The sequence below is a fragment of the Hippocampus bargibanti genome, linkage group LG01 (assembly GCF_051943395.1).
Source record: "Hippocampus bargibanti isolate YZ-2025 linkage group LG01, ASM5194339v1, whole genome shotgun sequence".
NCBI classification, from domain to species: Eukaryota; Metazoa; Chordata; class Actinopteri; order Syngnathiformes; family Syngnathidae; genus Hippocampus; species Hippocampus bargibanti.
Window position 1 is genome coordinate 2,261,614 of NC_142734.1, and position 26,450 is coordinate 2,288,063.

At 42.3% G+C, this 26,450-nt stretch overlaps 4 protein-coding genes across 4 annotated transcripts; 2 read left to right on the top strand and 2 right to left on the bottom strand.

The window, feature by feature from the left end:
* The first annotated feature begins 120 nt into the window (after window positions 1–120).
* On the top strand, window positions 121–8,659 carry LOC148902714 (double-strand-break repair protein rad21-like protein 1). Its single transcript, XM_088996434.1, has 13 exons — window positions 121–270; window positions 355–481; window positions 615–714; window positions 2,143–2,219; window positions 3,191–3,295; window positions 3,387–3,488; window positions 3,587–3,682; window positions 5,124–5,353; window positions 5,445–5,520; window positions 6,564–6,679; window positions 6,747–6,836; window positions 7,561–7,638; window positions 8,175–8,659. Exons 1-13 carry the CDS (start codon window positions 121–123, stop codon window positions 8,376–8,378), a joined length of 1,551 nt encoding a protein of 516 aa, XP_088852560.1. The 3' UTR covers window positions 8,379–8,659.
* A 2,606-nt stretch (window positions 8,660–11,265) lies between these two features.
* Window positions 11,266–15,439, top strand: snpha (syntaphilin a). The gene is made up of 5 exons (XM_088989666.1): window positions 11,266–11,507; window positions 12,840–12,925; window positions 13,005–13,136; window positions 13,636–13,785; window positions 14,394–15,439. The coding sequence occupies exons 2-5, from the start codon at window positions 12,876–12,878 to the stop codon at window positions 15,367–15,369; spliced, it is 1,308 nt and encodes a 435-aa protein (XP_088845792.1). The 5' UTR covers window positions 11,266–11,507; window positions 12,840–12,875; the 3' UTR covers window positions 15,370–15,439.
* A 3,644-nt stretch (window positions 15,440–19,083) lies between these two features.
* On the bottom strand, window positions 19,084–22,215 carry LOC148902716 (peptidyl-prolyl cis-trans isomerase FKBP1A-like). The gene is made up of 5 exons (XM_088989690.1): window positions 22,100–22,215; window positions 21,942–21,989; window positions 20,938–21,050; window positions 20,685–20,862; window positions 19,084–20,074 (listed from the first exon to the last, which is right to left on the bottom strand). The coding sequence occupies exons 1-4, from the start codon at window positions 22,134–22,136 to the stop codon at window positions 20,734–20,736; spliced, it is 327 nt and encodes a 108-aa protein (XP_088845816.1). The 5' UTR covers window positions 22,137–22,215; the 3' UTR covers window positions 19,084–20,074; window positions 20,685–20,733.
* Window positions 19,084–25,133, bottom strand: LOC148902717 (peptidyl-prolyl cis-trans isomerase FKBP1A-like). The gene is made up of 5 exons (XM_088989701.1): window positions 25,025–25,133; window positions 24,873–24,920; window positions 23,896–24,008; window positions 23,643–23,820; window positions 19,084–20,074 (listed from the first exon to the last, which is right to left on the bottom strand). Exons 1-4 carry the CDS (start codon window positions 25,059–25,061, stop codon window positions 23,692–23,694), a joined length of 327 nt encoding a protein of 108 aa, XP_088845827.1. The 5' UTR covers window positions 25,062–25,133; the 3' UTR covers window positions 19,084–20,074; window positions 23,643–23,691.
* Window positions 25,134–26,450: the final 1,317 nt, after the last annotated feature.

Genomic DNA, 26,450 nt, shown 5'->3' on the forward strand with positions numbered 1-26,450 from the left:
CATTTGCTGTGACATCTTTCACCAAATTTCTAAATTACATCAACCAGTGGATATAATAAAATTATGATAATAAAACCTTCCAGGATTTTTTTTTTCAGGCCACAAAATTATTCTTGGAAGATGCATACTATTTGGACCCCGTTCTCATACAAATGGGAAACACTCAAAGAAATCTGGCTATCGGTGCACAATCAGCAGAAGGTCACTCAGGCCCATGTCATTCAATGTAATTTGGATGTAGCAATAGAAGATATTGTATCTTCCCCACAGGTAAACAATTGTTAACTACCAAATATATTTCACCAATTAATGTGATAAAATAATTTTATGAAATAAGTCATGCTGTATTTACAGACACTTGGTTTACGGCTATGTGGATCTTTGCTCCTTGGCCTAGCTCAGATTTTTTCCAGAAAAGCAAAGTATCTCCTCACAGATTGTAATCATGCTGCGGATAAGCTCAAACTGTCATTCCGGCCAGGTAAGGCATTTTGATTTAACAACTCAGGTGGTTTTAATACTTTTCATTGTCTCTTGAGTGTGATCTTTATTTGTTGAAATATACTTAAAATGAAATACTTCTTTATTTGTTGAAATAACCTTTTTCATTCTAGGCGCTCCAAATGGGACAAACAGTTTGACTTTTGAAGGGTTTGAGGCCGCCGGAAAAATGATCGCTTTTACTGAAGATTTTTCAGTCTTGTCTGACACGAGGTACCTGCTTGATTTCTCATTTCGACGCTTCGTGTGTTCTTGATGCATGAGAGCTTCAAAGGCTCAATTATGTATCACGAAGCAAAACTTTCAATGAGTAAAGTGCTCATACACTTAATAATAATAATAATAATAATAATAATAATAATAATAATACATTGAATTTCTCAGCGCCTTTCAAAACTCTAAAGGACACAGTTACAGTCACAGGATAAGAACAAAAATGTTTTTCTGCGGGTGAGCAACGGCAGCCAGACGCGCCAGCGTTCACTCAACCCGGAAGTAACGCACACACATTTAACTCAGAATTCTGACTTTTAACTCAAAATTCTGAGTTTTAACTCAGAATTCCGATCTTTAACTCAGAATTCCGACTTTTAACTCAGAATTCTGACTTTTAACTCAGAATTCCGACCTTTAACTCAGAATTCCGACTTTTAACTCAGAATTCCGACCTTTAACTCAGAATTCCGACTTTTAACTCAGAATTCCGACCTTTAACTCAGAATTCTGACTTTTAACTCACAATTCTGACTTTTAACTCACAATTCCGACTTTTAACTCAGAATTCCGACCTTTAACTCAGAATTCCAACTTTTAACTCAGAATTCCGACCTTTAACTTAGAATTCCGACCTTTAACTCAGAATTCCGACTTTTAACTCAGAATTCCGACCGTTAACTCAGAATTCCGACTTTTAACTCAGAATTCTGAACTTTAACTCAGAATTCCAACTTTTAACTCAGAATTCCGACTTTTAACTCAGAATTCCGACCTTTAACTCAGAATTCCGACTTTTAACTCAGAATTCTGAACTTTAACTCAGAATTCCAACTTTTAACTCAGAATTCTGACTTTTAACTCAGAATTCCAAACTTTAACTTAGAATTCCGACCTTTAACTCAGAATTCCGACTTTTAACTCAGAATTCCGACCTTTAACTCAGAATTCTGACTTTTAACTCACAATTCCGACTTTTAACTCACAATTCCGACTTTTAACTCAGAATTCCGACTTTTAACTCAGAATTCCGACTTTTAACTCAGAATTCTGACCTTTAACTCAGAATTCCGACTTTTAACTCAGAATTCTGACTTTTAACTCAGAATTCCGACTTTTAACTCAGAATTCTGACCTTTAACTCAGAATTCCGACTTTTAACTCAAAATTCTGACTTTCAACTCAGAATTCCGACCTTTAACTCAGAATTCCGACTTTTAACTCAAAATTCTGACTTTTAACTCACAATTCCGACTTTTAACTCAGAATTCTGACTTAACTCAAAATTAAGATGTCTTCTCGCACCAAATGAATAAGTATCGCGTGCTGAATATTAAGTTCCTCAATTACATCTCCAAACATGTTTCTAATTGTGAAATTTTAATAGTTGATATGTATGTATTATCCATTCTGATTTCTTTCCATCAGTGACTTTAACATGGACATGGATATATTTTCGCAAAACCAAAGCCATCCAGATGAAATCACCCTGAAGGATTATTCAGGTAACCGTTTGACGAAACATAAGAACAAAATTATTTACAATCAGACAAACTTATTGTTGCAACTTTTATTATGTAAAACTTTTAATTGTGTTTTTCAGATTACCTTTTTGTCTAACGGCTCATCTGCACTGTTTTGTAACCATTGGCTATTTCTACAAAACTCTTCACATTTGCGAAATATGTATTTTTTTCATTTTCATCCATGAAAACGGCTCTGTTAAATGTAGCTAGCTACCTAGCTGGTTATTTATATGCTATTTGGCTGGCTATCTAGCTATCCAGCAGGCTATCTATTAGTTATATAGCTATCTAGGTAGCTAGCTGGCTGGCTATCTATTAGCTATCTATTGGCTATCTATTAGCTAGCTAGCTTTCAATCTATTTGAGTTACTTCTGGGTTGTGTGAACGCTGGCGCGTGTGGCTGCCGCTGCTCACCCACAGAAAATCTTATCCTGTGACTGAAAAGTGACGTTGAGAGTATTGAAAGGCGCTTATAAATGAAATGTATTATTATTATTATTATTATTATTATTATTATTTATTCACACAAATAAGAAAATCGTTCACCAAAATAGCAAAACCTTGCAGTTTGTCTAACTAATACTCTCCAAACCTTCATGGAAAAAATATTTTGATATACAACAACTAACACATGGCGTCATATTAGTAAACACACCTTGTGCTAACACTGCGGACAAGGTACAGGGTGACCCAAAAAGATGCGTACCCATGAAAATTCCAATTGTTGCTTTGATTAAAAAGCTATTTATTTCAAATTACAAGCACACATTATTCAGTTTATGGAAGACCATTCACCAGCGTTTGAGCTATTTCTGTCAATTTTTAGTCAATTTATGGCTTTCCCAAGATGTGTTCCAAACGTCCACCATTTCGTTGCAAGCAAACCTGTACTCGTCTGACAAAGTTGTCAATTTTTACACACTCATATTTTCATTGCGATCTGCTATAGATACGTCCCAATGCAACATTGTTCAGATGGGTCTGAACTTTCAGAGTCTGGGTCATCCGCAAGACTTGTTTGGAGATGAGGGTGCCGGATTGGACATGTCTCTTGGTTGGTCTTGTTAAGTAATCTGAACAAACATTTAAATCTGTCTGAGGCTTTCTCACGATGCTAAATATGGTGATGCTTTTCGATCCCACAGACTTTCTGACATACAACGGCACTCATCCAGATTTTGTTGACTCCTTTCCATTACAAATTCAAAATGAGATACCTCATGAATCTTCACTCAACCTCCAGCATGGTACAATGGTGTACTTTCTTCAGCATTCACTGCCATGTGTAAAAAAATAGATGTACAGTCAGCCCCTGGTTGAGAAATCCCATCTGTTTGTTCTTTAGATGGAAAGAGAAGAGCCGATGCAGAGAAAGTAGAGTGCCTCGATCGGTCACCTCTAGAGCAGACAACCTTTGCCCTCCTGCCCGTGCCTGACACTAGTAGAGACAGCCAAAGTAATGTTTCTTCTCACCTTAATGGACAACCGACACCATTTTTTTTTGTTTCCTAACTGACATCAGAAAAACGTTTGATAGCATCTAAAATACCCAAAACACGCAGGCTGATATTTTTAGTCAAATGCAAAACACCAATACAAATGACTTAAAATGTACCAAAAGTACTTCAAAATGACCTCAGAAAGTTTCAGTTTCAGAAGGTCCCGCCCCCTTGGTCGTGACGTCACGCCAGGACGTCTTGCCTTGCTCGAGAATCAAAACAATGGCTTCAGATTCGGAGAAGATGCTTTCTTGTTACTCATCCAGTTATGAATATGATTCAAATAGTTCCGAAGAGGAAAGCATAAATGTTTGCAATTGATTAAAGAAGTCCTCCCGTATCAATTCCGTCAGGACTTCAATGTAGAGTCCCAGAAAATGCACAAGATGGCGCCCAAGCTCTGTTGGAAATGGGCTGATTTGTCTGCTGGGAATTTGTGTCAACTAGTATCAAATAGTAGTCTTGGTGCAACACACAACGGTTCACCATCGCGTTATTTATGTGTTTTCCTTCTAATTTTGCCATCAACACGGATCAACACGAAGTTTTCAGACCAAACAAAGTACCCAAAATGCATTGTGTGTCGCTTTCTCGGTCAGGGGCGTTCCCTCCGTGACGTCACGTCAGGAATCGTCACCAACACAAAAACAAGACTTATATTAATGGAATAATCAGCGCGAGTCTTAAAATATAAAATATAGCTATATGCGGTGGAATCTTTGTAAAATACGCCCAGTAGAAGTCATTTGAAGTGATTTTACAAATTATGGACACAACTTGTCGATTGTCCTTTGAATGTACATTTTAAACGCCTACGGTATTCAGCAAAAGGAAATATCTGAAACCAGACATGTAAAAATCATATAATCCAACTATCCAATGACAGACAAACAAATTGTGATCGCATCACTTCATGAAGTAACCCCACATTATCTAACTTGGAATAAAATGTGATCATATTGTACATTTATTGCATTGCCAGTACTAACGGCCCAATGAAGGAAACCCCAACTACAATGTAGCCCATGACAAAAATTTGACATTTCTCCAAGTGTTAGTATGCATTAAAATTGTGTGAAACAAATCAAAGAAAATATGTTGTGCGTTAATTTAAAAAAAAAAGCAACCAACTTCGCCTGTCTGTCAGTGAATAGTAGTAAAATACAGTAAAGTCTCGTTATATCGATATCGGATATATCGATAGTCCCGGTTATATCGATGCTATTTCTATGCACGCACGGAGAAAATTACATGTAAACAGGGTCGGATATATCGATAGTCCCGGTTATATCGATATTTTTTCGGACTCCCTTGAATATCGATATAACGAGACTTTACTGTATATCAAATGTATCTAACATGACATGACTCATCATTCCTCAGCTAGCAAAAAAAACAAGAGAGGATGGAACAAGTGCAAGTTGACTGTAGACAAAAGGACAATTCTGACGGACAAAGCCATGCGCATGCAGCTCGGCGACGACTCTGATCTGATTGTCAGCCCAATAATGGCTCCCCCAAAATGGCAGCTCACATTTTCGAAACAAAGTGGAAATGCAGTCAAATTGTTGATGCAGCCATGCTGTCGTTTTATAGGCTCAGAGATTAAGGAGGTACCACAAACTCTTTCTCATCCCTGATCACACCCCAATAATACCCATTTTGAATGTGTGATTTTGGTGGAATGCCATTTTTGGTCTACAGGCTTTTCCAAAGGGTGTTATCCAGTTGGAATATGAGGAAGAGGAGGAAGGGGTCATGCGGCAAGATGACCATGAAGGTAACATATCTTGAATCAGAAAGGTCTTGTTTGACTCTAAACATCTCTTGACATCTCTAAAGTCTTCAAAATTAACATGAACTTCACAATAACACAGTAAGCGAAGTGAAGCGTGATTTGGAGGTTTCCAAACTTGATTACTGGATTATTCTCATTTGAATGGTTTCCTATGGGAAATTAATTTTTGGGATACACACTTTTCACCTTACACACTCTGTCTGGGAACCAATTAAGTTCATAAGCCAAGGTATCACTGTATCAGAATCAAAATCATCTTTATTGCCAAGTATGTAGAACAAACAAGGAATTTGTTTCCAGTCGAACACGCTGCACTAGTATCATCATCAAAAAATTGCAAGAGCCACTATACAGTTCCATTTGGGCTACTGTTCAAAGATTTAATGGCATGGGGGAAACTGTTTAAATGTCTGCTGGTTTTGGTGCGCGTGGATCGGTTGCGCCTGCATGAGGTGAGTAGCTGGAAAAGGTGGTGGGCAGGGTGCGAAGGGTCATTTTCTTGGGCCAAATATTATTCTGCTAAGTGATTAAAATATACTACAATATAGTACAGTATATACTGTATTTTCCAGTACAGTATATAAGGTGCACCAGACTATTAGGTGCACATTTAATGACTGAAAAAGATATCTAAATATAAGATGAAAAGATATAGAAGTTTTCCAAAGATATTATAAGGCGCTACTGTAGAGTCTGGGGTGAGGCACTACTTCTACAGCAAAACAGTCGGTGGCTGCTGACAGTAGTTGCGAGACCTGATGTGGCTCAATATTACTTCACATATAAGCCGCATCTAAGTATAAGGCGCAGGGTCATCTTTGGAAGAAAATCAAGGCTTTTGGGTGCGCCGTAGACAACGGAAAATACGGTACTGTGCGCAGTGTTTTACAACAGCGTTTAATAATATATAATTGTATCTGTACCAGGATATGAAATGCTTGCATTAAAAATAGACATGAGCTTATTTTCATACACAGACGTTGATCAGCAGTCTTCTTGTTCTGTTTCAAACATCTCTGTGTCAGCTGAAAGCAACATGAGCCCACTCAGCATAGAAAGTCTCGACAATTCCTTAATAGAAGACAAGCACACAGACGTTATTTATTCCAGCGACAACCACAGTGACATGGAGCTCATGCAAGTAAGATCCGCTGTTTCTGGCAAATTTTGATATTCTCTTTCGGTAATATGTGCTTCGTGTCTGTCAGGGTGAGCTCAGATCGGACGCAAGTCTTCCAAAGCTTCCATCAGAGGACTTTGTTTTTGTACATCAGTCTCAAATGGAACAACGTTGTCAGGTGACTTCAACCTTTGCATGGCTTCAACTTTTGCTTGCATTTTTAAAGGACAACCGACACCTCCGGACAAGTTGCGTTAATAATTTGTAAAATCACTTCAAATGACTTCTACTGAGCGCATTTTACAAAGATTCCACCGCATGTAGCTATATTTTACGTTTTAAGACTCGCGCTGAATACTCAGGAAGTCTTGTTTTCGAGTTGATGACGATCCCCTAAGTGACGTCACGGAGGGAACGCCAGTGACCGAGAAAGCGACACACAATGCATTTTGGGTACTTTTTTTTTCGCCTGAAAACACTGTGTTGATCACGAAATTAGAATTATTGTTTTCATACGCATAGAATTATTGTTTTCATACGCATTATTGCAGAGTGCTACAAAAATTAAAAAAACAGGAAGGAATAGAATGGAATAAGGGCAATTCCAGTCATTTTAATGAGGAAAGATAATTTGACATTCTGTGCACCCCTTCACTCTCAATGACAAGTCGTATCGTAGCCTTTGCAATGAGGATATCGCATTAATATTTGGGAAGGCAGTATTCCTGAAGTATTTCCTTTTTTTTGCCTCGCTCAACTGTGTCATGACTATAGTTTGCAGAAGTATTAACGATAGGCAGTAAACTACAAGGACTGCTGCAGCAGATGGTTCCTGTCCAAGTCCTCCCTGGTGGTTGAGCTGGCGCTACCAGTAAATAATTTCCTCCCTTTGTAATTTGCAGTCTTTGCTGGGCAGCCAAAATGTTGTCGAGCTGCACGCGGTGTACCAAAAGTCAAACATGCTCCTGAAATCTCTACAAGTAAGAACATAAAAATAACATGTTTTATAACATGTCTTTTTCATTCTTAAACCTGTGTGCTTTCCTCTTAATGTATTTCCTCAAATTATGGCCTTTGTTTTGTATTTGCCTTTATTAGTCTTTCATAAACAACATAGCCCACTTAAAGGACAACCGACACCTCCGGACAAGTTGCGTCCATAATTTGTAAAATCACTTCAAATGACTTCTACTGAGCGCATTTTACAAAGATTCCACCGCATGTAGCTATATTTTACGTTTTAAGACTCTCGCTGAATATTCAGGAAGTCTTGTTTTCGAGTTGATGATGAGTCCTCACGTCACGTCACTGAAGGAACGCCCCTGACCGACAAAGTGACACCCAATGCATTTTGGGCACTTTTTTTCGTCTGAAAACACCGTGTTGATCGCGAAATTAGAAGGAATTGTTGAATCGTTGTGTGTCGCCATCTTGTGCATTTTCTGGGACGCTGTATTGGAGTCTAGACAAAATCATACGCCTATATTGCATGTGTTTGTATGCTTGTGTGCATCAGTGGTGTGAAGACACGTCGTTCTGCCTGGGGGACCTTTGCTCCGGAAACATCCGTGTGCAGGTGGCTAGAACGTTCCAGTGTTTCCTTTTGCTTCAGAAGCAAGGAGCTGTGAATTTGCACCAGAGCGAGCCATACCAGGACATCCTTGTCACCCGTGGTCCTGCATTCTTCCTGCTGGACAATGCAAAGACACACACAATTTAAGAAGGCAAATTGTTCATGAGGATCTTCACCGGGGTACATTTTTTGGGGGTTCTGGAGGACTTGTGCATGTAAGTTAAACAATATTATAATTGCAAGAAAACAGTATTTATTTTTTCCAGATCAACTTAAATTTTTCTCCTTTTCAAATGGGTAAAATGTTTTTGGGACATTTGTTACTATTGGTGCTTAAAAATGCTTCTGTTGAACACCTGTCAAAAATGGTATCAATCGATAAATTAGGATTAATTATTAAATTATTAAAACGAGCGGAAATGCTAACATTCGGGTTTGTTGTATTACAGTCGTCACTGTTATGTCACCATTCACTTGTGGCTTCACTGCTTTGCAAATGTTTTTTTATCACAATTACAGTGCAATTGTTTGCTATATTGAGGTGCCGATTTTAAGTACAAATAAATTGCAATGGAAATAAACCCAACGATAATGCAAACACTAACATAAATCACAGAAAGAGACAGACAGCCATTCACTCACATTCACGCTGATCCTGAATGGGACGTAAAGCCACACATCCTGTACCCTAATCAGGTGAGTATACTGCTACACTATTTGTATTATTAACATTCCATCCCTGCCTGTACTCCGGTTTTGCTGTATAAACTACAGTTTTCAAGATCTCATTCCGGGTCACGGGTTAATAATGACAATGACGGTTTCCAATAAAAACAATAAATCCAAAATCGTCAACATAGTAAGCACTGTCAACGCTAATTCAAAACACGAGAACAGGCAATCGTCACAGTGCTAGCTGTTAGCTTACTTTAGATGAATTGCGCATGCGCGTTGTACGGGTCTTTCCTGGAATCGCGACTCAAGGCTTAGCGTCATTTTTATCATTGTCGTGTAATGGCATCTGCCGGAGAAAAAAATCAACAAAAAGTGTGAAAAGTATAAGGAAAGGACAGTCGTTTCGTGAGGGATACTCTCAAGCATTACCAGCAGTTAGACTTCGCTCAAGAAAAGGTGAAAATGACGCAAGTTTGAGTTTCATACCAAACAACCTTAGTTTATAGCTGCTCGTATAAATGATTACAATTCCTGTATAAAAGTGTAAACATTATTTGAAATGATAAAAAAACGCTCAGAAGCAGAAATGCAGTTTACTGCGCATGCGCAGTAACCTGGACCCCGGCTGTATTACTCGGCTTTTCTGGTTTCAGAAGTTGGCAGGTATGTCTCTTTAAGAGGCATCGACGTCGCAGTGGGCGCACGAGATGTGGGGTCCTTCACAGCAGCAGAATGCGCTCGGATCCGCATCGACTGCTGCGTCTTCTGCCGGCGACGAACGAGCACCAGCCTCGGTTTCGTCGTCGTTGTCCCCGTGAGCAGCACGCTCGGGTCGGCTTCTGACAAGGTGAGACGCTCTCATGGCAAGTCGCCGCAACCCGTTTTGTAGGACACCCCTGGGGGACTTAGTAGTCAGGCTTTTTGCCTCTTGTCACTTTGGGTCTAACGAGTTCATCGCAATTCTATTGCCGGATGTTCATCCTAATCGCCGGTTTCGTTGCGTTGCTCGAATCCGGATCCACGATCACGCGTACGCTTACGTAACACGCCTACGTATGTATTTCTCACGATGCTGTGACCACCTGTTGGTAGCTGCTGCTGCTGCTCAGACTCGAGAGGCGAAGTGAGATGAATTGAGTCGTGCATGTGTACGTGTTTGTGTCTGTATGTGTGTGTGTGTGTGTGTGTGTGTGTGTGTGTGTGTGTGTGTGTGTGTGTGTGTGTGTGTGTGTGTGTGTGTGTGTGTGTGTGTGTGTACGGTCTAAGTAAGCGATTCCCAACTTCTTTTAGGTCACGTGCATTTCACATGAAAAAAAATCATCTAACATCACTCCACCGAACTAAAATGTCACGAAAAGTATGAATATCGCAGTACAAATGGTGTCTTATAAATTTAGTCACAAAATAACCCGCGAAATTACCGGTAACTGAACACAAATCCACCGTTATGGCAAAATGAGGCATCATAAAGCAATGAGGCTTTCCATCTAAATGGTTGGCCAATGCACCACGATGCCTCATTTTTTTTCCACTGCACCATCATGTGGAAAATAAATGTCATGACAGAAAGAATGATTGAAATGCTACCATGGATTTAATAATAATAATAATAATAATAATAATAATACATTTATAGTAATACAATAGTAATACATTTCATTTCTAAGCACCTTTCAAAACTCTCAAGGTCACTTTACAGTCACAACATACGTTCAACATACGTTTTTCTGTGGGCGAGCAGCGGCAGCCACATGCGCCAGCATTCACTCAACCCGGAAGTAACTTAAATAGATAGAAGAAGTAACTTAAATAGATAGCTAATAGATAAGCAATAGCTAACTAGATAGATAGCCAGATGCACCATATAGCTAATAGCTAGCCAGACAGCTAATCGATAGCCAGCTAGATAGCCAGCCAATAGCTAATAGATAGCTGGCTAGGTAGCCAGCTAGATAGCTGGATAGCTAGATAAATAAAAAGAAGTGAAGCGAGGAAAAAGGATATAAGAATAAAGTAAATGCGCATGCGCGTTGTACGGGTCTTTCCTGGAATCGCGACTCAAGGCTTAGCGTCATTTTTATCATTGTCGTGTAATGGCATCTGCCGGAGAAAAAAATCAGCAAAAAGTGTGAAAAGTATAAGGAAAGGACAGTCGTTTCGTGAGGGATACTCTCAAGCATTACAAGCAGTTAGACTTCGCTCAAGAAAAGGTGAAAATGACGCAAGTTTGAGTTTCATACCAAACAACCTTACTTTATAGCTGCTCGTATAAATGATTACAATTCCTGTATAAAAGTGTAAACATTATTTGAAATGATAAAAAAACGCTAAGAAGCAGAAATGCAGTTTACTGCGCATGCGCAGTAACCTGGACCCCGGCTGTATTACTCGGCTTTTCTGGTTTCAGAAGTTGGCAGGTATGTCTCTTTAAGAGGCATCGACGTCGCAGTGGGCGCACGAGATGTGGGGTCCTTCACAGCAGCAGAATGCGCTCGGATCCGCATCGACTGCTGCGTCTTCTGCCGGCGACGAACGAGCACCAGCCTCGGTTTCGTCGTCGTTGTCCCCGTGAGCAGCACGCTCGGGTCGGCTTCTGACAAGGTGAGACGCTCTCATGGCAAGTCGCCGCAACCCGTTTTGTAGGACACCGCTGGGGGACTTAGACCCAAAGTGACAAGAGGCAAAAAGCCTGACTACTAACGAGTTCATCGCAATTCTATTGCCGGATGTTCATCCTAATCGCCGGTTTCGTTGCGTTGCTCGAATCCGGATCCACGATCACGCGTACGCTTACGTAACACGCCTACGTTTGTATTTCTCACGATGCTGTGACCACCTGTTGGTTGCTGCTGCTGCTCAGACTCGAGAGGCGAAGTGAGATGAATTGAGTCGTGCGTGTGTACGTGTGTGTGTGTGTGTGTGTGTGTGTGTGTGTGTGTGTGTGTGTGTGTGTGTGTGTGTGTGTGTGTGTGTGTGTGTGTGTGTGTGTGTGTGTGTGTGTGTGTGTGTACGGTCTAAGTAAGCGATTCCCAACTTCTTTTCGGTCACGTCCATTTCACATGAAAAAAAAAACATCATATCGCAGTACAAATGGTGTCTTATAAATTTAGTCACAAAATAACCCGCGAAATTACCGGTAACTGAACACAAATCCACCGTTATGGCAAAATGAGGCATAAAGCAATGAGGCTTTCCATCTAAATGGTTGGCCAATGCACCACGATGCCTCATTTTTTTCCACTGCACCATCATGTGGAAAATAAATGTCATGACAGAAAGAGTGATTGAAATGCTACCATGGATTTAATAATAATAATAATAATAATAATAATAATAATAATACATTTATAGTAATACAATAGTAATACATTTCATTTCTAAGCACCTTTCAAAACTCTCAAGGTCACTTTACAGTCACAACATACGTTTTTCTGTGGGGGAGCAGCGGCAGCCACATGCGCCAGCATTCACTCAACCCGGAAGTAACTTAAATAGATAGAAAGCTAGCTAATAGATAGGCAATAGCTAACTAGATAGATAGCCAGATGCACCATATAGCTAATAGCTAGCCAGACAGCTAATCGATAGCCAGCTAGATAGCCAGCCAATAGCTAATAGATAGCTGGCTAGGTAGCCAGCTAGATAGCTGGATAGCTAGATAAATAAAAAGAAGTGAAGCGAGGAAAAAGGATATAAGAATAAAGTAAAGACAAAAGACCAAACAAAGCTAAATTGATGTGAACAAATAAATGTGTTACTTAAAAGATAATTTATGTGATGCATATTGGCCAGTTTCGGGGACCCACTTTGCAAAATAAAACATCAAAAGGCTGTCCAAATCAATAATAATCGACAATCAGTGCATTAGGAAGCTCAAAGATTCAAAACATACTGTATCTTCATGTGTTGCAAACTCCATTTAAATGTTTGCAGAGTCTATCTGGAAGAACTCCCCTCGCGAGGTGCAGCATGTCCTTAACTCTCACCCCAAGCAGGAAGTCCGCGTTAGGTCAGCGCAGGTACGGTCACGCCTCATTTGCTTTGACAAGTAACGGGAAGGACACATCAACTCAGTGTTTTTTTTTTTTTTTCGTCAAGGCGCTCAGCAGGAACGAGTGGCAGCGGCGGACGATGCTCCCACACTGACATGTCCAGCACCAGCAACTACCCGCTGAAGGTCAAGGTGACTGAGGGAAGCCTCACACCGCGGATGTATCCCACCACGCCAAGGTACAAAGACTCTCATCGTTTGACACAAAAATGAGGAGTCATGGTGGCGGGCCATGCATTTGACTTTCGGGTTGCCACAGGGGTTTTAATCCATCTCATGATACCATCATTATCACACCAGTTACATGTACAGGTACCAGCCGACTTACGACCGACTTTCGTTCCGACCAAACGGTCGTAAGTCGAAATGGTCGAAAGTCGAAATCCATTCAAAATGTTGAATAGAGAGTGCGAGTGGAAAAAATTGTCCTACGCGTTGCCGGCCTGCTAGCGCGTTGTAGTGCTAGGTGTAGAATTTAATTACAAAAAAATTGGGTCTGAAGGTCATGGTCGTAAGTTGAGTTGGTCGTAAGGCTGTTCAAGATTCCTTTGTTTTGATAATCGTTTGCACAATGAAGTTCTTCTCTGCACAAACAAAAAAAAGTCAACAAACGGCAACGATATCCCCAATACATAATGTAACAGTGCCTCGTGGCCACCTGTGCGTTTTCCCCCTCAGGCGTCAAGCAAAGCATACGATATGTAGTGACAACCATGGGATCAGGCCTCCCGCCACGGAGCAGTACCTCACTCCCCTGCAGCAGAAAGAGGTGAGCATACGTCACCTGCGAGCCAGACTGCGGGACAACATGGAGAGATTACAACACAGGTGAGTCTATGTATGTATGTATGTATGTATGTATGTATGTATGTATGTATGTATGTATGTATGTATGTATGTATGTATGTATGTATGTATGTATGTGTGTGTGTGTGTGTGTGTGTGTGTGTGTGTGTGTGTGTGTGTGTGTGTGTGTGTGTGTGTGTGTGTGTGTGTGTGTGTGTGTGTGTGTGTGTGTGTGTGTGTGTGTGTATGTATGTATGTATGTCTGTCTGTCTGTCTGTCTGTCTGTCTGTCTGTCTGTCTGTCTGTCTGTCTGTCTGTCTGTCTGTCTGTCTGTCTGTCTGAGCATACTGCGATGTTGATAAAGTATTTTTTTGGAGAATTTGTTTAGTCTCCCCAATGTATTGCTCTTTACAATGTTCATTTTTACAATGTACTGTATCAACTACATTTCTTTGTTTTTCATTTGGCAGCCTATCTTTTGAATGCACTAATTTTTGCCTTAAGGTGTCTATCGGTGAAATAAGTCAAAGTCATTCTAAGTGCCTTGCACGCTGGGTCTGAGAGGACAGTGCCGATTAGTATATTTGACACTAAAGCTGACTTTGACAACCGACCAAAAGTCCCGATCATTTTCTTGGGTTTCACCACAGAGACTACGAAATAGATGAGCTGCGGACTCAGCTGTACAGGATGCAGGAAGACTGGATCGATGAAGAATGCCACCGCGTGGAGGCCCAGTTGGCCCTCAAAGAGGCCCGCAAGGAAATTCAACACCTCCAAGAAGTGGTGGACTCTGTACGGTCCAACCTGGGTGTTTGGAAACAAGATCACGAGCCATACACCAGGTCCCAGGAACCGAGGCCCGGCGGGAGGTCTCGATCCTGCGGCTGCTCTCCAGCTGGCACGTTGACCCGCGGCGAGGCCTCGCAGGGCGAGTCAAGCCGAGCGCCGCGCCACCTACACCCGGAAACCGCGGCGCGGCAGGATCGTGCCGAGGGGATGCCGAGCTGTGCCCGAGCGGTCGCCGGAGTGTCCATCTCACGCTCTTGCCATTCCCTGGCAGGAAGCTGCTACCTCCCTCATCATCACTTGTTCCTGCACTTACCTCAGGACGAACCGCAGGAAAGTGTCATTTATGCCGCCGGGAGAAAGCTGGAGGTGCGCTCGCGGGCCTGCAGCCCGACCGTGGCCCGGGTTGCCCGTGAGGAAAGAGCCACGGAGGCGCTGAGCGTCATCTCAAAGGACGCGAACCCCGCGGAGCCCCTCGTATTTCCAACGCCGTTATCTCCTCTCGACATCCCCCGCGTGTGCCAACCCACGGCACCCCGCAGGGAAGAAGCCGACGTTCTGGAGCTGGAGGCGGGTGGCAAAGAAGAAACAGGAAATGAGGATTCGCCTCCGAGTTGCCACTGGAGCCCGTACTTCCTGGTGGATCTGTTGGCTTTGGCTGCGCCGGTGGTTCCGACCTTGGCTTGGTTGTGTCGGGGGGCGCCTCAGGACATGGCGCCCGTTTATCATATGGGCTCCCTGCTGAGAGGGTGTTGCGCCGTGGCCCTGCACTCTCTACGGCGGAGACGCGGCGAGCCAGGACGCGGATCGGCCAGCGCGAGCGGAACACCCATCTGACTTGGCTTCTCAACCCTTCCTCCTACTTCGAGTATAACGCGCACCCTCTAATTTTCAATTAAAAATCAGCATAAAATTTTGTTTCACTTTTTCTATTGTATTTTTTTTATTATATCCCTGGCACCGCAACGCGCTAGCAGGCCAGCAACACGTATGACAATTTTGGCCAGACAGCTGCAAATAAAAATAGATAGGCAGACGACAGAGAGTGAGAAAATGGATAGAAAACAGTGAAATTTGGACTCATTTCAACTTTATTTACAGTACAGTTTATTTCTTTAATTACAATTACCATTCTTGAAAACGGGGGGTTTTCAGGGGTAGCTGTCTTGCTCAATTCGACAAGTCTGCACAAATCTGCACGTTGCACAAAAACAATCGTTTTCTTGGTTCAAAAAATATGTCATTTATAGACAAACCTTAAAATGTACACTTGTTCCTTGAAATGTGATCTGTCCCGAAGCAATGAGACGCTTGGACTGACTGACTGTACTCTTTTATTGTGAAGAGTCAGGAACAGAATGTAACATCCGCAGCTTGTAACGCACAACTCCTTGAAATAAAACAGCAATCACAAACTGCAAAGTGCCTCTTGGTGGGGGAAAAAGTTTCATGCAACAAACTTTTTGGGGGCTGGTACATTTTTCCCCCACATTTTTATTTTTACAGCAAACAATCGAGGCAAAAAAAATAAAATTAAATTAAAAAAAAGCATCCAGCTGTGAGTGTCTGAACGCTATCAACCATCGGGCGCTCAATCCAGTGATACATTGGCTTACGAACTTAATTGGTTCCCAGACAGAGTGTGTAAGGCAAAAAGTGTGTATCCCAAAAATTACTTTCCCATAGGAAACCATTAAAATCAGAATAATCCATTCCCAGGTCCCCATAAAACATACATTTCTACTTTCTACGTCTTAAAACTACACAAAATATACCTGATTTTATGTATATGTGCTATGGTATTATAAAGAAATAAACTGTACTGTATAATAAAGTCGTTTTATTTACCTTTGTGATGGTCGTTGATGGCTTGATGGAAAGGAGTGGCCGGTTTCCTCAGCATTAAACACTTGATGACGAACGCAGCCTTCTTCTTTCACCATCTTGAGGAATGATCCCTTGCATGTGCTTCCTCTGCTATAATTTTACCTAGTTCCTCATCAATTGTGTTCTGTTTAGCTGGGTTGATAGCTTTTTGCATCAAATGTACAGATGGCTTGTGCGGGTTGGTTGTGGAGCCTGATTGATGGGATATTTTAACCTTGCAGTCTACACTCTGCCTTTGAACTAGCAAAGTTGAAATTCTCTCACTGTCGTCTACCTGTCCCTTTAATGTTTAAACCCCTCCGCCCTCACTGCTGCGTTCTTGACCAATCACGTGGCTTTAACTGGGGGCGGGGAATAGAGGACAAAAACAGTCGGCTGCCATTTTGTTTTTAGAACGGGCTCATTGAGGCAGCTCTGTACGAAAAAAAGTTTGGATGACAAGGTGAAATTTTCATAAATGTAACGTTCGTAAACCGAAAGTTCGTAAGCCAAGGGGTTCATAAACCGAGGTCTCACTGTATGTGTTACAGACAATTGTAGATAGCTGGAGGCGGCTCCGTACGTGTGCTTGATTTAACAGTTCCAAGTAATGAGATGTCTTTGTGTAATGATGCCATATAGCAAAGCGCCATGGCCATTCGAACAAACAGATCCATGTCAAAACGATTCCTTTTGAAGAAAACGCATTAAGACTATTATAGAAACACTGCAGAGCAAGAAGAAATGAGCCCGATTCAATACTTGTACGAAAAAAAATATCAATGGTGAAAATCAAAAATGTAAAAAATAAAATCAGCGTGTCTAAAAAAAGATCGGGTAAGTAGAAAGTCCAAAACTAAAATGAAGTGGTACGTATCTGAAAACAAGAGTGGCAAGTGAAGATACAGACATAATAGGTCCTATGCAGGAGTCGTCTGGATTTTCCTCCATGTTCCCAAGATAGGATTTGACCTGCATTGAATATAAAAAAACAACACATTACATTAGCTTACTGGCTATCTATTAGCTATCTAGATAGCTAGCTATCCTAGCTAGCTATTAGATCTCTATTATCTAGCTGGTTGGCTGGCTATCTATTAGCTAGCTATCTATCCAGCTAGTTATCTATAAGCTATCTATCCAGCAAGCTATCTATTAGATATCTATTAATCTTCTATCTATCTATTGCTTTATCGGCACCCCAGCAAGAAAAACCAAAACCTGAACAAATTCAAGAATGGCGCTCTGTCATATTTTCAATTCCCAGATACATTTAAGAATGTCAGTGAATGAGTTAATTCAATTTTGTCCACGAATTTTGATGAAATAATTCCAAATTGTCTCTCAGCTTCCTTTCATTGCTCGACGGCTCGAATTGATACGGAAGGACTTCTTTAAACGATTCCAAACATGTATGCTTTCCTCTTCAGAACTATTGGAATCATATTCATAACTGGATGAGTAAGAAGAAAGCATCTTCTCCGAATCTGAAGCCATTGTTTTGATTCTCGAGCAAGGCAAAGACGTCCTGTCGTGATGTCACGACCAAGGGGGCGGGACCTTCTGAAACTGGCCACTCTCTACGGCGGAGACGCGGCGAGCCAGGACGCGGATCGGCCAGCGCGAGCGGAACACCCATCTGACTTGGCTTCTCAACCCTTCCTCCTACTTCGAGTATAACGCGCACCCCCTAATTTTCAATTAAAAATCAGTATAAAATTTTGTTTCACTTTTTCTATTCTATTTTTTTTTTTTATTATATCCCTGGCACCGCAACGCGCTAGCAGGCTAGCAACACGTATGACAATTTTGGCCAGACAGCTGCAAATAAGGATAGGCAGATGACAGAGAGTGAGAAAATGGATAGAAAACAGTGAAATTTGGACTCGTTTCAACTTTATTTACAGTACAGTTTATTTCTTTAATTACAATTACCATTCTTGAAAACGGGGGGTTTTCAGGGGTAGCTGTCTTGCTCAATTCGACAAGTCTGCACAAATCTGCACGTTGCACAAAAACAATCGTTTTCTTGGTTCAAAAAATATAAATGTCATGGATAGACAAACCTTAAAATGTACAATTGTTCCTTGAAATGTGATCTGTCCCGAAGCAATGAGACGCTTGGACTGACTGACTGTACTCTTTTATTGTGAAGAGTCAGGAACAGAATGTAACATCCGCAGCTTGTAACGCACAACTCCTTGAAATAAAACAGCAATCACAAACTGCAAAGTGCCTCTTGGTGGGGGAAAAAGTTTCATGCAACAAACTTTTTGCAGTAAACATTTTGGGGGCTGGTACATTTTTCCCCCACATTTTTATTTTTACAGCAAACAATCGAGGCAAAAAAAATAAAATTAAATTAAATTAAAAAAAAGCATCCAGCTGTGAGTGTCTGAACGCTATCAACCATCGGGCGCTCAATCCAGTGATACATTGGCTTACGAACTTAATTGGTTCCCAGACAGAGTGTGTAAGGCAAAAAGTGTGTATCCCAAAAATTACTTTCCCATAGGAAACCATTAAAATCAGAATAATCCATTCCCAGGTCCCCATAAAACATACATTTCTACTTTCTACGTCTTAAAACTACACAAAATATACCTGATTTTATGTATATGTGCTATGGTATTATAAAGAAATAAACTGTACTGTATAATAAAGTCGTTTTATTTACCTTTGTGATGGTCGTTGATGGCTTGATGGAAAGGAGTGGCCGGTTTCCTCAGCATTAAACACTTGATGACGAACGCAGCCTTCTTCTTTCACCATCTTGAGGAATGATCCCTTGCATGTGCTTCCTCTGCTATAATTTTACCTAGTTCCTCATCAATTGTGTTCTGTTTAGCTGGGTTGATAGCTTTTTGCATCAAATGTACAGATGGCTTGTGCGGGTTGGTTGTGGAGCCTGATTGATGGGATATTTTAACCTTGCAGTCCACACTCTGCCTTTGAACTAGCAAAGTTGAAATTCTCTCACTGTCGTCTACCTGTCTCTTTAATGTTTAAACCCCCCCGCCCTCACTGCTGCGTTCTTGACCAATCACGTGGCTTTAACTGGGGGCGGGGAATAGAGGACAAAAACAGTCGGCTGCCATTTTCTTTTTAGAACAGGCTCATTGAGGCAGCTCTGTGTACGAAAAAAAGTTTGGATGACAAGGTAAAATTTTCATAAATGTAACGTTCGTAAACCGAAAAGTTCGTAAGCCAAGGGGTTCATAAACCGAGGTCTCACTGTATGTGTTACAGACAATTGTAGATAGCTGGAGGCGGCTCCGTACGTGTGCTTGATTTAACAGTTCCAAGTAATGAGATGTCTTTGTGTAATGATACCATATAGCAAAGCGCCATGGCCATTCGAACAAACAGATCCATGTCAAAACGATTCCTTTTGAAGAAAACGCATTAAGACTATTATAGAAACACTGCAGAGCAAGAAGAAATGAGCCCGATTCAATACTTGTACGAAAAAAAATATCAGTGGTGAAAATCAAAAATGTAAAAAATAAAATAAAATCAGCGTGTCTAAAAAAAAGATCGGGTAAGTAGAAAGTCCAAAACTAAAATGAAGTGGTACGTATCTGAAAACAAGAGTGGCAAGTGAAGATACAGACATAATAGGTCCTATGCAGGAGTCGTCTGGATTTTCCTCCATGTTCCCAAGATAGGATTTGACCTGCATTGAATATAAAAAAACAACACATTACATTAGCATACTGGCTATCTATTAGGTATCTAGATAGCTAGCTATCTATTAGATCTCTATTACCTAGCTGGTTGGCTGGCTATCTATTAGCTAGCTATCTATTAGATATCCATTAGCTAGCTGGCTATCTATCTATTGCTTTATCGGCACCCCAGCAAGAAAAACCAAAACCTGAACAAATTCATTGCTCGACGGCTCGAATTGATACGGAAGGACTTCTTTAAACGATTCCAAACATGTATGCTTTCCTCTTCAGAACTATTGGAATCATATTCATAACTGGATGAGTAAGAAGAAAGCATCTTCTCCGAATCTGAAGCCATTGTTTTGATTCTCGAGCAAGGCAAAGACGTCCTGTCGTGATGTCACGACCAAGGGGGCGGGACCTTCTGAAACTGGCCACTTCCGGGTTCAATTTGAAGTAGTTTTGGGACACTTCAAGTCATTTTTATTGGTGTTTTGCATTTGACTAAAAATATCACACTGTGTGTTTTGGGTATTTTAGATGCTAACTGGAACTTTTATGGTCGGAAATTTGGAGGTGTGACGAATTGGGAATGAAGCGGTGCCGAAGTCTCACCCTGGCAATCGAGTGGAACGAAGCAAAGCGACGAGGGCGCAACTGAGCCCTACTCCAGCCGCAGCAGCTCAACGTCAAAGGTGAGCGTAGCGTTGGGGGGGATGATGCCCGGGTGACCCTTGCTGCCGTACGCGTAGTCGGGTGAGCAGGTCAGCTTTGCCCGCTGACCGACGCTCATCTGCGGAGGCCAGTAGGAGGTTACGACCCGGGGTCCAACATGGCGTTTGGAGAAACGCCGCGCTCCGCAACTCACCTGAGCGACTCCTTCTTCCCAGCCGCGGATGACTTCCTGGTATCCGATCTTGAACTTGAATGGCTTCCCTCGATCCCTCGAGTCGTCAAACACTTTCCCGTCTTCTAGTGTTCCTGAACCACAAGGAGACGAGGTCATACAGTGATACCTTGGCTTACGAACTTAATTGGTTCCCAGACAGAGTGTGTCAGGCGAAAAGTGTGTATCCCAAAAATTAGGCACGGGCAGAAAATCCCTTCATATTTCGAAAATTAAAAATGCCATTATTTCCTTATTATCTGCCATAGACCAATAATCTATACATCATTTGAGCGCTATTTAAATTCACTTTGATATGGTATTAGAAAATATGTATAGAAACATTTTATCACATTCGTACGTTATCGGTTTGCCGCGGCAAATCGAAACATTTGCAACTGGTCACCTTTGAATTTCCATTTAATATCGATAACACATCAGACTCGTGATTATTGTTCCGCCTTTCACATTAGTTTGTTCTCGTTGATTATAAAATGACGTCGTTTCACGGTTCGAACAGACCCCCCTTGAGGTAAAAGCATCAACACACATGAAAACAAATTTGCTTGAGCAGAGGAAGGATTGCAGCTAGTTAGCCGATTAGCTAAAGTTAGCAGTTTAGCTTGACTGGGCCGCAGTGGCATATTAAAAAAAAAAACACGGGTGTCGCAAACTCACCAAAACCATTAAAAAAACAACTCCAAACCTGGATTAAAGATACTATCGTGAAATATACACTTTAAAGACGAATTATTTAATTTCTTGATATCTTGGGACATAGCTAAAAAGCAACATTGACTGAGCGCTTCGCTCGCTACTAGCTAAAGGAAACGCCGCAAAACCAAGTGGAAACAAACCAGTCCATTTCGTGACAAAATGACATTTAGCCGCAACGTTAAAAGCAAACAAAGGTGGAATAATTCAGATTATTTTTCAAGGCGAAACAATGGGAGTTTAACGCTGCTGGAGCCCGGATTCCCACTCACCGACATAGTGCACCACGACGCGCTGTCCCTTCTTGGGAAACGTTTGCCCTGCAGACACACACACACACACGGGAGAGCACCGTTGGAATGAACGACCACGACAACAATAACAAACCAATTCAGGAATGGAGGGAAAAGGGAAAGAGAGCACAACCCACCATCGCCCTGCTTGATGGTTTCGATCTTCACTCCCATGTTCGCGAGTCCTCAGCCGTTCTTGTGTGCACCACCGTGAGAAAAGCGGAAGCAGGGGGGGGGGGTGCAGACACACACACACACACACACACACACACACACACACACACACACACACACACACACACACACACACACACACACACACACACACACACACACACACACACACACACACACACACACACACACACCGCTCCGTGTTAGGAGCCGGCTCTCTTCGTTCACTTCAGAGATCCAGCTCCAAGAACCGGTTCGTTTGCGAACGACACATCCCTCATTGTGGTATGTGCTCCGTATGTTTCCCGAAAAATAGTTCATATTCCAAGATTATATTTTCACGAATTTAACGTTAGTAAAGCGAAGAGTTCGTAAGCCACTGTCACTGTACCATCACTGTACTTCCCTATATGTCCACTACTGACTATTTGTGCATACATTATTCATATTCCAGGTGGTGAATTCATATGAATTAATAGGAATTAACCAATTATTTGTCAAACTGAAGATCAAGGCTTGCAAAAATCGCAATATCAGCTTTGAATAAGCCTATATTGCAAAACACGAGTGGCTATTTCATTTCCGTGCAGAAAGAATTGAACAGCCATGAAGGTAAACTGCATGCAGGTTTATTGATTTCCACTTTTTGAGGACATCACTGAATATGAAGAAATCCGGAGAAACCCTGCGCACAGGCAATCCGGCGAATGTGCAAATGTGAAGCTCAGATTTGAACCCCCCCCAATGTCAAAACGATAAAGTGGATGTGCAGTCATCTTCGGTCCATTGTGCTGCCTGAACCTAAAAGCCTCCCCCCAAAAAAATACAGGTAACATCCGACTTACAGCCGAGTTCCGTTCTGACCAAACGGTCGTAAGTCGAAATCCATTCAAAATGTTGAATAAATGACTGGCAAACACCCCCCACCCCCCTCTGGTGCCATCACACGGTCGATTGCTGTGCGAGAGTGAAATGCTGGTAACATCCAACTTACGACCGAGTTCCATGCCGACCAAACGGTCGTAAGTCGAAATCCATTCAAAATATTGAATAGCTAAATGACTGGCAAACACCCCCCTCTGGTGCCATCACACGGTCGGTTGCTGTGCGAGAGTTAAATGCTGGTAACATCCAACTTACGACCGAGTTCCATTCCGACCAAACGGTCGTAAGTCGAAATCCATTCAAAATATTGAATAGCTAAATGACTGGCAAACACCCCCCTCTGGTGCCATCACACGGTCGATTGCTGTGCGAGAGTGAAATGTTGGTAACATCCAACTTACGACCAAGTTCCGTTCCAACCAAACGGTGGTAAATCGAAATGGTCGCAAGTCGAAATCCATTCAAAATGTTGAATAGCTAAATGACTGGCAAACACCCCCCCCCCCTGGTGCCATCACACGGTCGGTTGCTGTGCGAGAGGGAAATGCTGGTAACATCCAACTTACGACCCAGTTCCGTTCCGACTAAACAGTCGAAAATCGAAATGGTCGCAAGTCTCACCCTGACAATCGAGTGGAACGAAGCAAAGCGACGAGGGCGCAACTGAGCCCTACTCCAGCCGCAGCAGCTCCACGTCAAAGGTGAGCGTAGCGTTGGGGGGGATGATGCCCGGGTGACCCTTGCTGCCGTACGCGTAGTCGGGTGAGCAGGTCAGCTTTGCCCGCTGACCGACGCTCATCTGCGGAGGCCAGTAGGAGATTACGACCCGGGGTCCAACATGGCGTTTGGAGAAACGCCGCGCTCCGCAACTCACCTGAGCGACTCCTTCTTCCCAGCCGCGGATGACTTCCTGGTATCCGATCTTGAACTTGAATGGCTTCCCTCGATCCCTCGAGTCGTCAAACACTTTCCCGTCTTCTAGTGTTCCTGAACCACAAGGAGACGAGGTCATACAGTGATACCTTGGCTTACAAACTTAATTGGTTCCCAGACAGAGTGTGTCAGGCGAAAAGTGTGTATCCCAAAAATTAGGCACAGGCAGAAAATCCCTTCATATTTCGAAAATTGAAAATGCCATTATTTCCTTATTTGCCATAGAACAATAATCCATACATCATTTGAGCGCTATTTAAATTCACTTTGATATCACATTTTATCACATTCCTACGTTATCGGTTTGCCGCGGCAAATCGAAACATTTGCAACTGGTCACCTTTAAATTTCCATTTAATATCGATAACACATCAGACTCGTGATTATTGTTCCGCCTTTCACATTAGTTTGTTCTCGTTGATTATAAAATGACGTCGTTTCACGGTTCGAACAGACCCCCCTTGAGGTAAAAGCATCAACACACACGAAAACAAATTTGCTTGAGCAGAGGAAGGATTGCAGCTAGTTAGCCGATTAGCTAAAGTTAGCAGTTTAGCTTGACTGGGCCGCAGTGGCATATTAAAAAAAAAAACACGGGTGTCGCAAACCCACCAAAACCATAAAAAACAACTTCAAACCTGAATTAAAGATACTATCGTGAAATATACACGTTAAAGACGAATTATTTAATTTGTTGATATCTTGGGACATAGCTAAAAAGCAACATTGACTGAGCGCTTCGCTCGCTACTAGCTAAAGGAAACGCCGCAAAACCAAGTGGAAAAAAACCAGCCCATTTCGTGACAAAATGACATTTAGCCGCAACGTTAAAAGCAAACAACGGTGGAATAATTCTGATTATTTTTCAAGGCGAAACAATGGGAGTTTAACGCTGCTGGAGCCCGGATTCCCACTCACCAACATAGTGCACCACGACGCGCTGCCCCTTCTTGGGAAACGTTTGCCCTGCAGACACACACACGGGAGAACACCGTTGGAATGAACGACCACGACAACAATAACAAACCAATTCAGGAATGGAGGGAAAAGGGAAAGAGAGCACAACCCACCATCGCCCTGCTTGATGGTTTCGATCTTCACTCCCATGTTCGCGAGTCCTCAGCCGTTCTTGTGTGCACCACCGTGAGAAGAGCGGAAGCGGGGGGGGGGGGGGGGGGTGCAGACAGACACAAACACACACACACACACACACGAATACACGAACACGGAGTTACACGGACACACACACGGAGACACACACACACACACACCGCTCCGTGTTAGGAGCCGGCTCTCTTCGTTCACTTCAGAGATCCAGCTCCAAGAACCGGTTCGTTTGCGAACGACACATCCCTCATTGTGGTGCTCCGTATGTTTCCCGAAAAATAGTTCATATTCCAAGATTATATTTTCACGAATTTAACGTTAGTAAAGCGAAGAGTTCGTAAGCCACTGTCACTGTACCATCACTGTACTTCCCTATATGTCCACTACTGACTATTTGTGCATACATTATTCATATCCCAGGTGGTGAATTCATATGAATTAATAGGAATTAACCAATTATTTGTCAAACTGAAGATCAATGCTTGCAAAAATCGCAATATCAGCTTTGAATAAGCCTATATTGCAAAACACGAGTGGCTATTTCATTTCCGTGCAGAAGGAATTGAACAGCCATGAAGGTAAACTGCATGCAGGTTTATTGATTTCCACTTTTTGAGGACATCACTGAATATGAAGAAATCCGGAGAAACCCTGCGCACAGGCAATCCGGCGAATGTGCAAATGTGAAGCTCAGATTTGAACCCCCCCCAAAGTCAAAACGATAAAGTGGATGTGCAGTCATCTTCGGTCCATTGTGCTGCCTGAACCTAAAAGCCTCCCCCCAAAAAATACAGGTAACATCCGACTTACAGCCGAGTTCCGTTCTGACCAAACGGTCGTAAGTCGAAATCCATTCAAAATGTTGAATAAATGACTGGCAAACGCCCCCCACCCCCCTCTGGTGCCATCACACGGTCGATTGCTGTGCGAGAGTGAAATGCTGGTAACATCCAACTTACGACCGAGTTCCATGCCGACCAAACGGTCGTAAAGTCGAAATCCATTCAAAATATTGAATAGCTAAATGACTGGCAAACACCCCCCTCTGGTGCCATCACACGGTCGGTTGCTGTGCGAGAGTTAAATGCTGGTAACATCCAACTTACGACCGAGTTCCATTCCGACCAAACGGTCGTAAGTCGAAATCCATTCAAAATATTGAATAGCTAAATGACTGGCAAACACCCCCCTCTGGTGCCATCACACGGTCGATTGCTGTGCGAGAGTGAAATGTTGGTAACATCCAACTTACGACCAAGTTCCGTTCCAACCAAACGGTGGTAAATCGAAATGGTCGCAAGTCGAAATCCATTCAAAATGTTGAATAGCTAAATGACTGGCAAACACCCCCCCCCCCCTGGTGCCATCACACGGTCGGTTGCTGTGCGA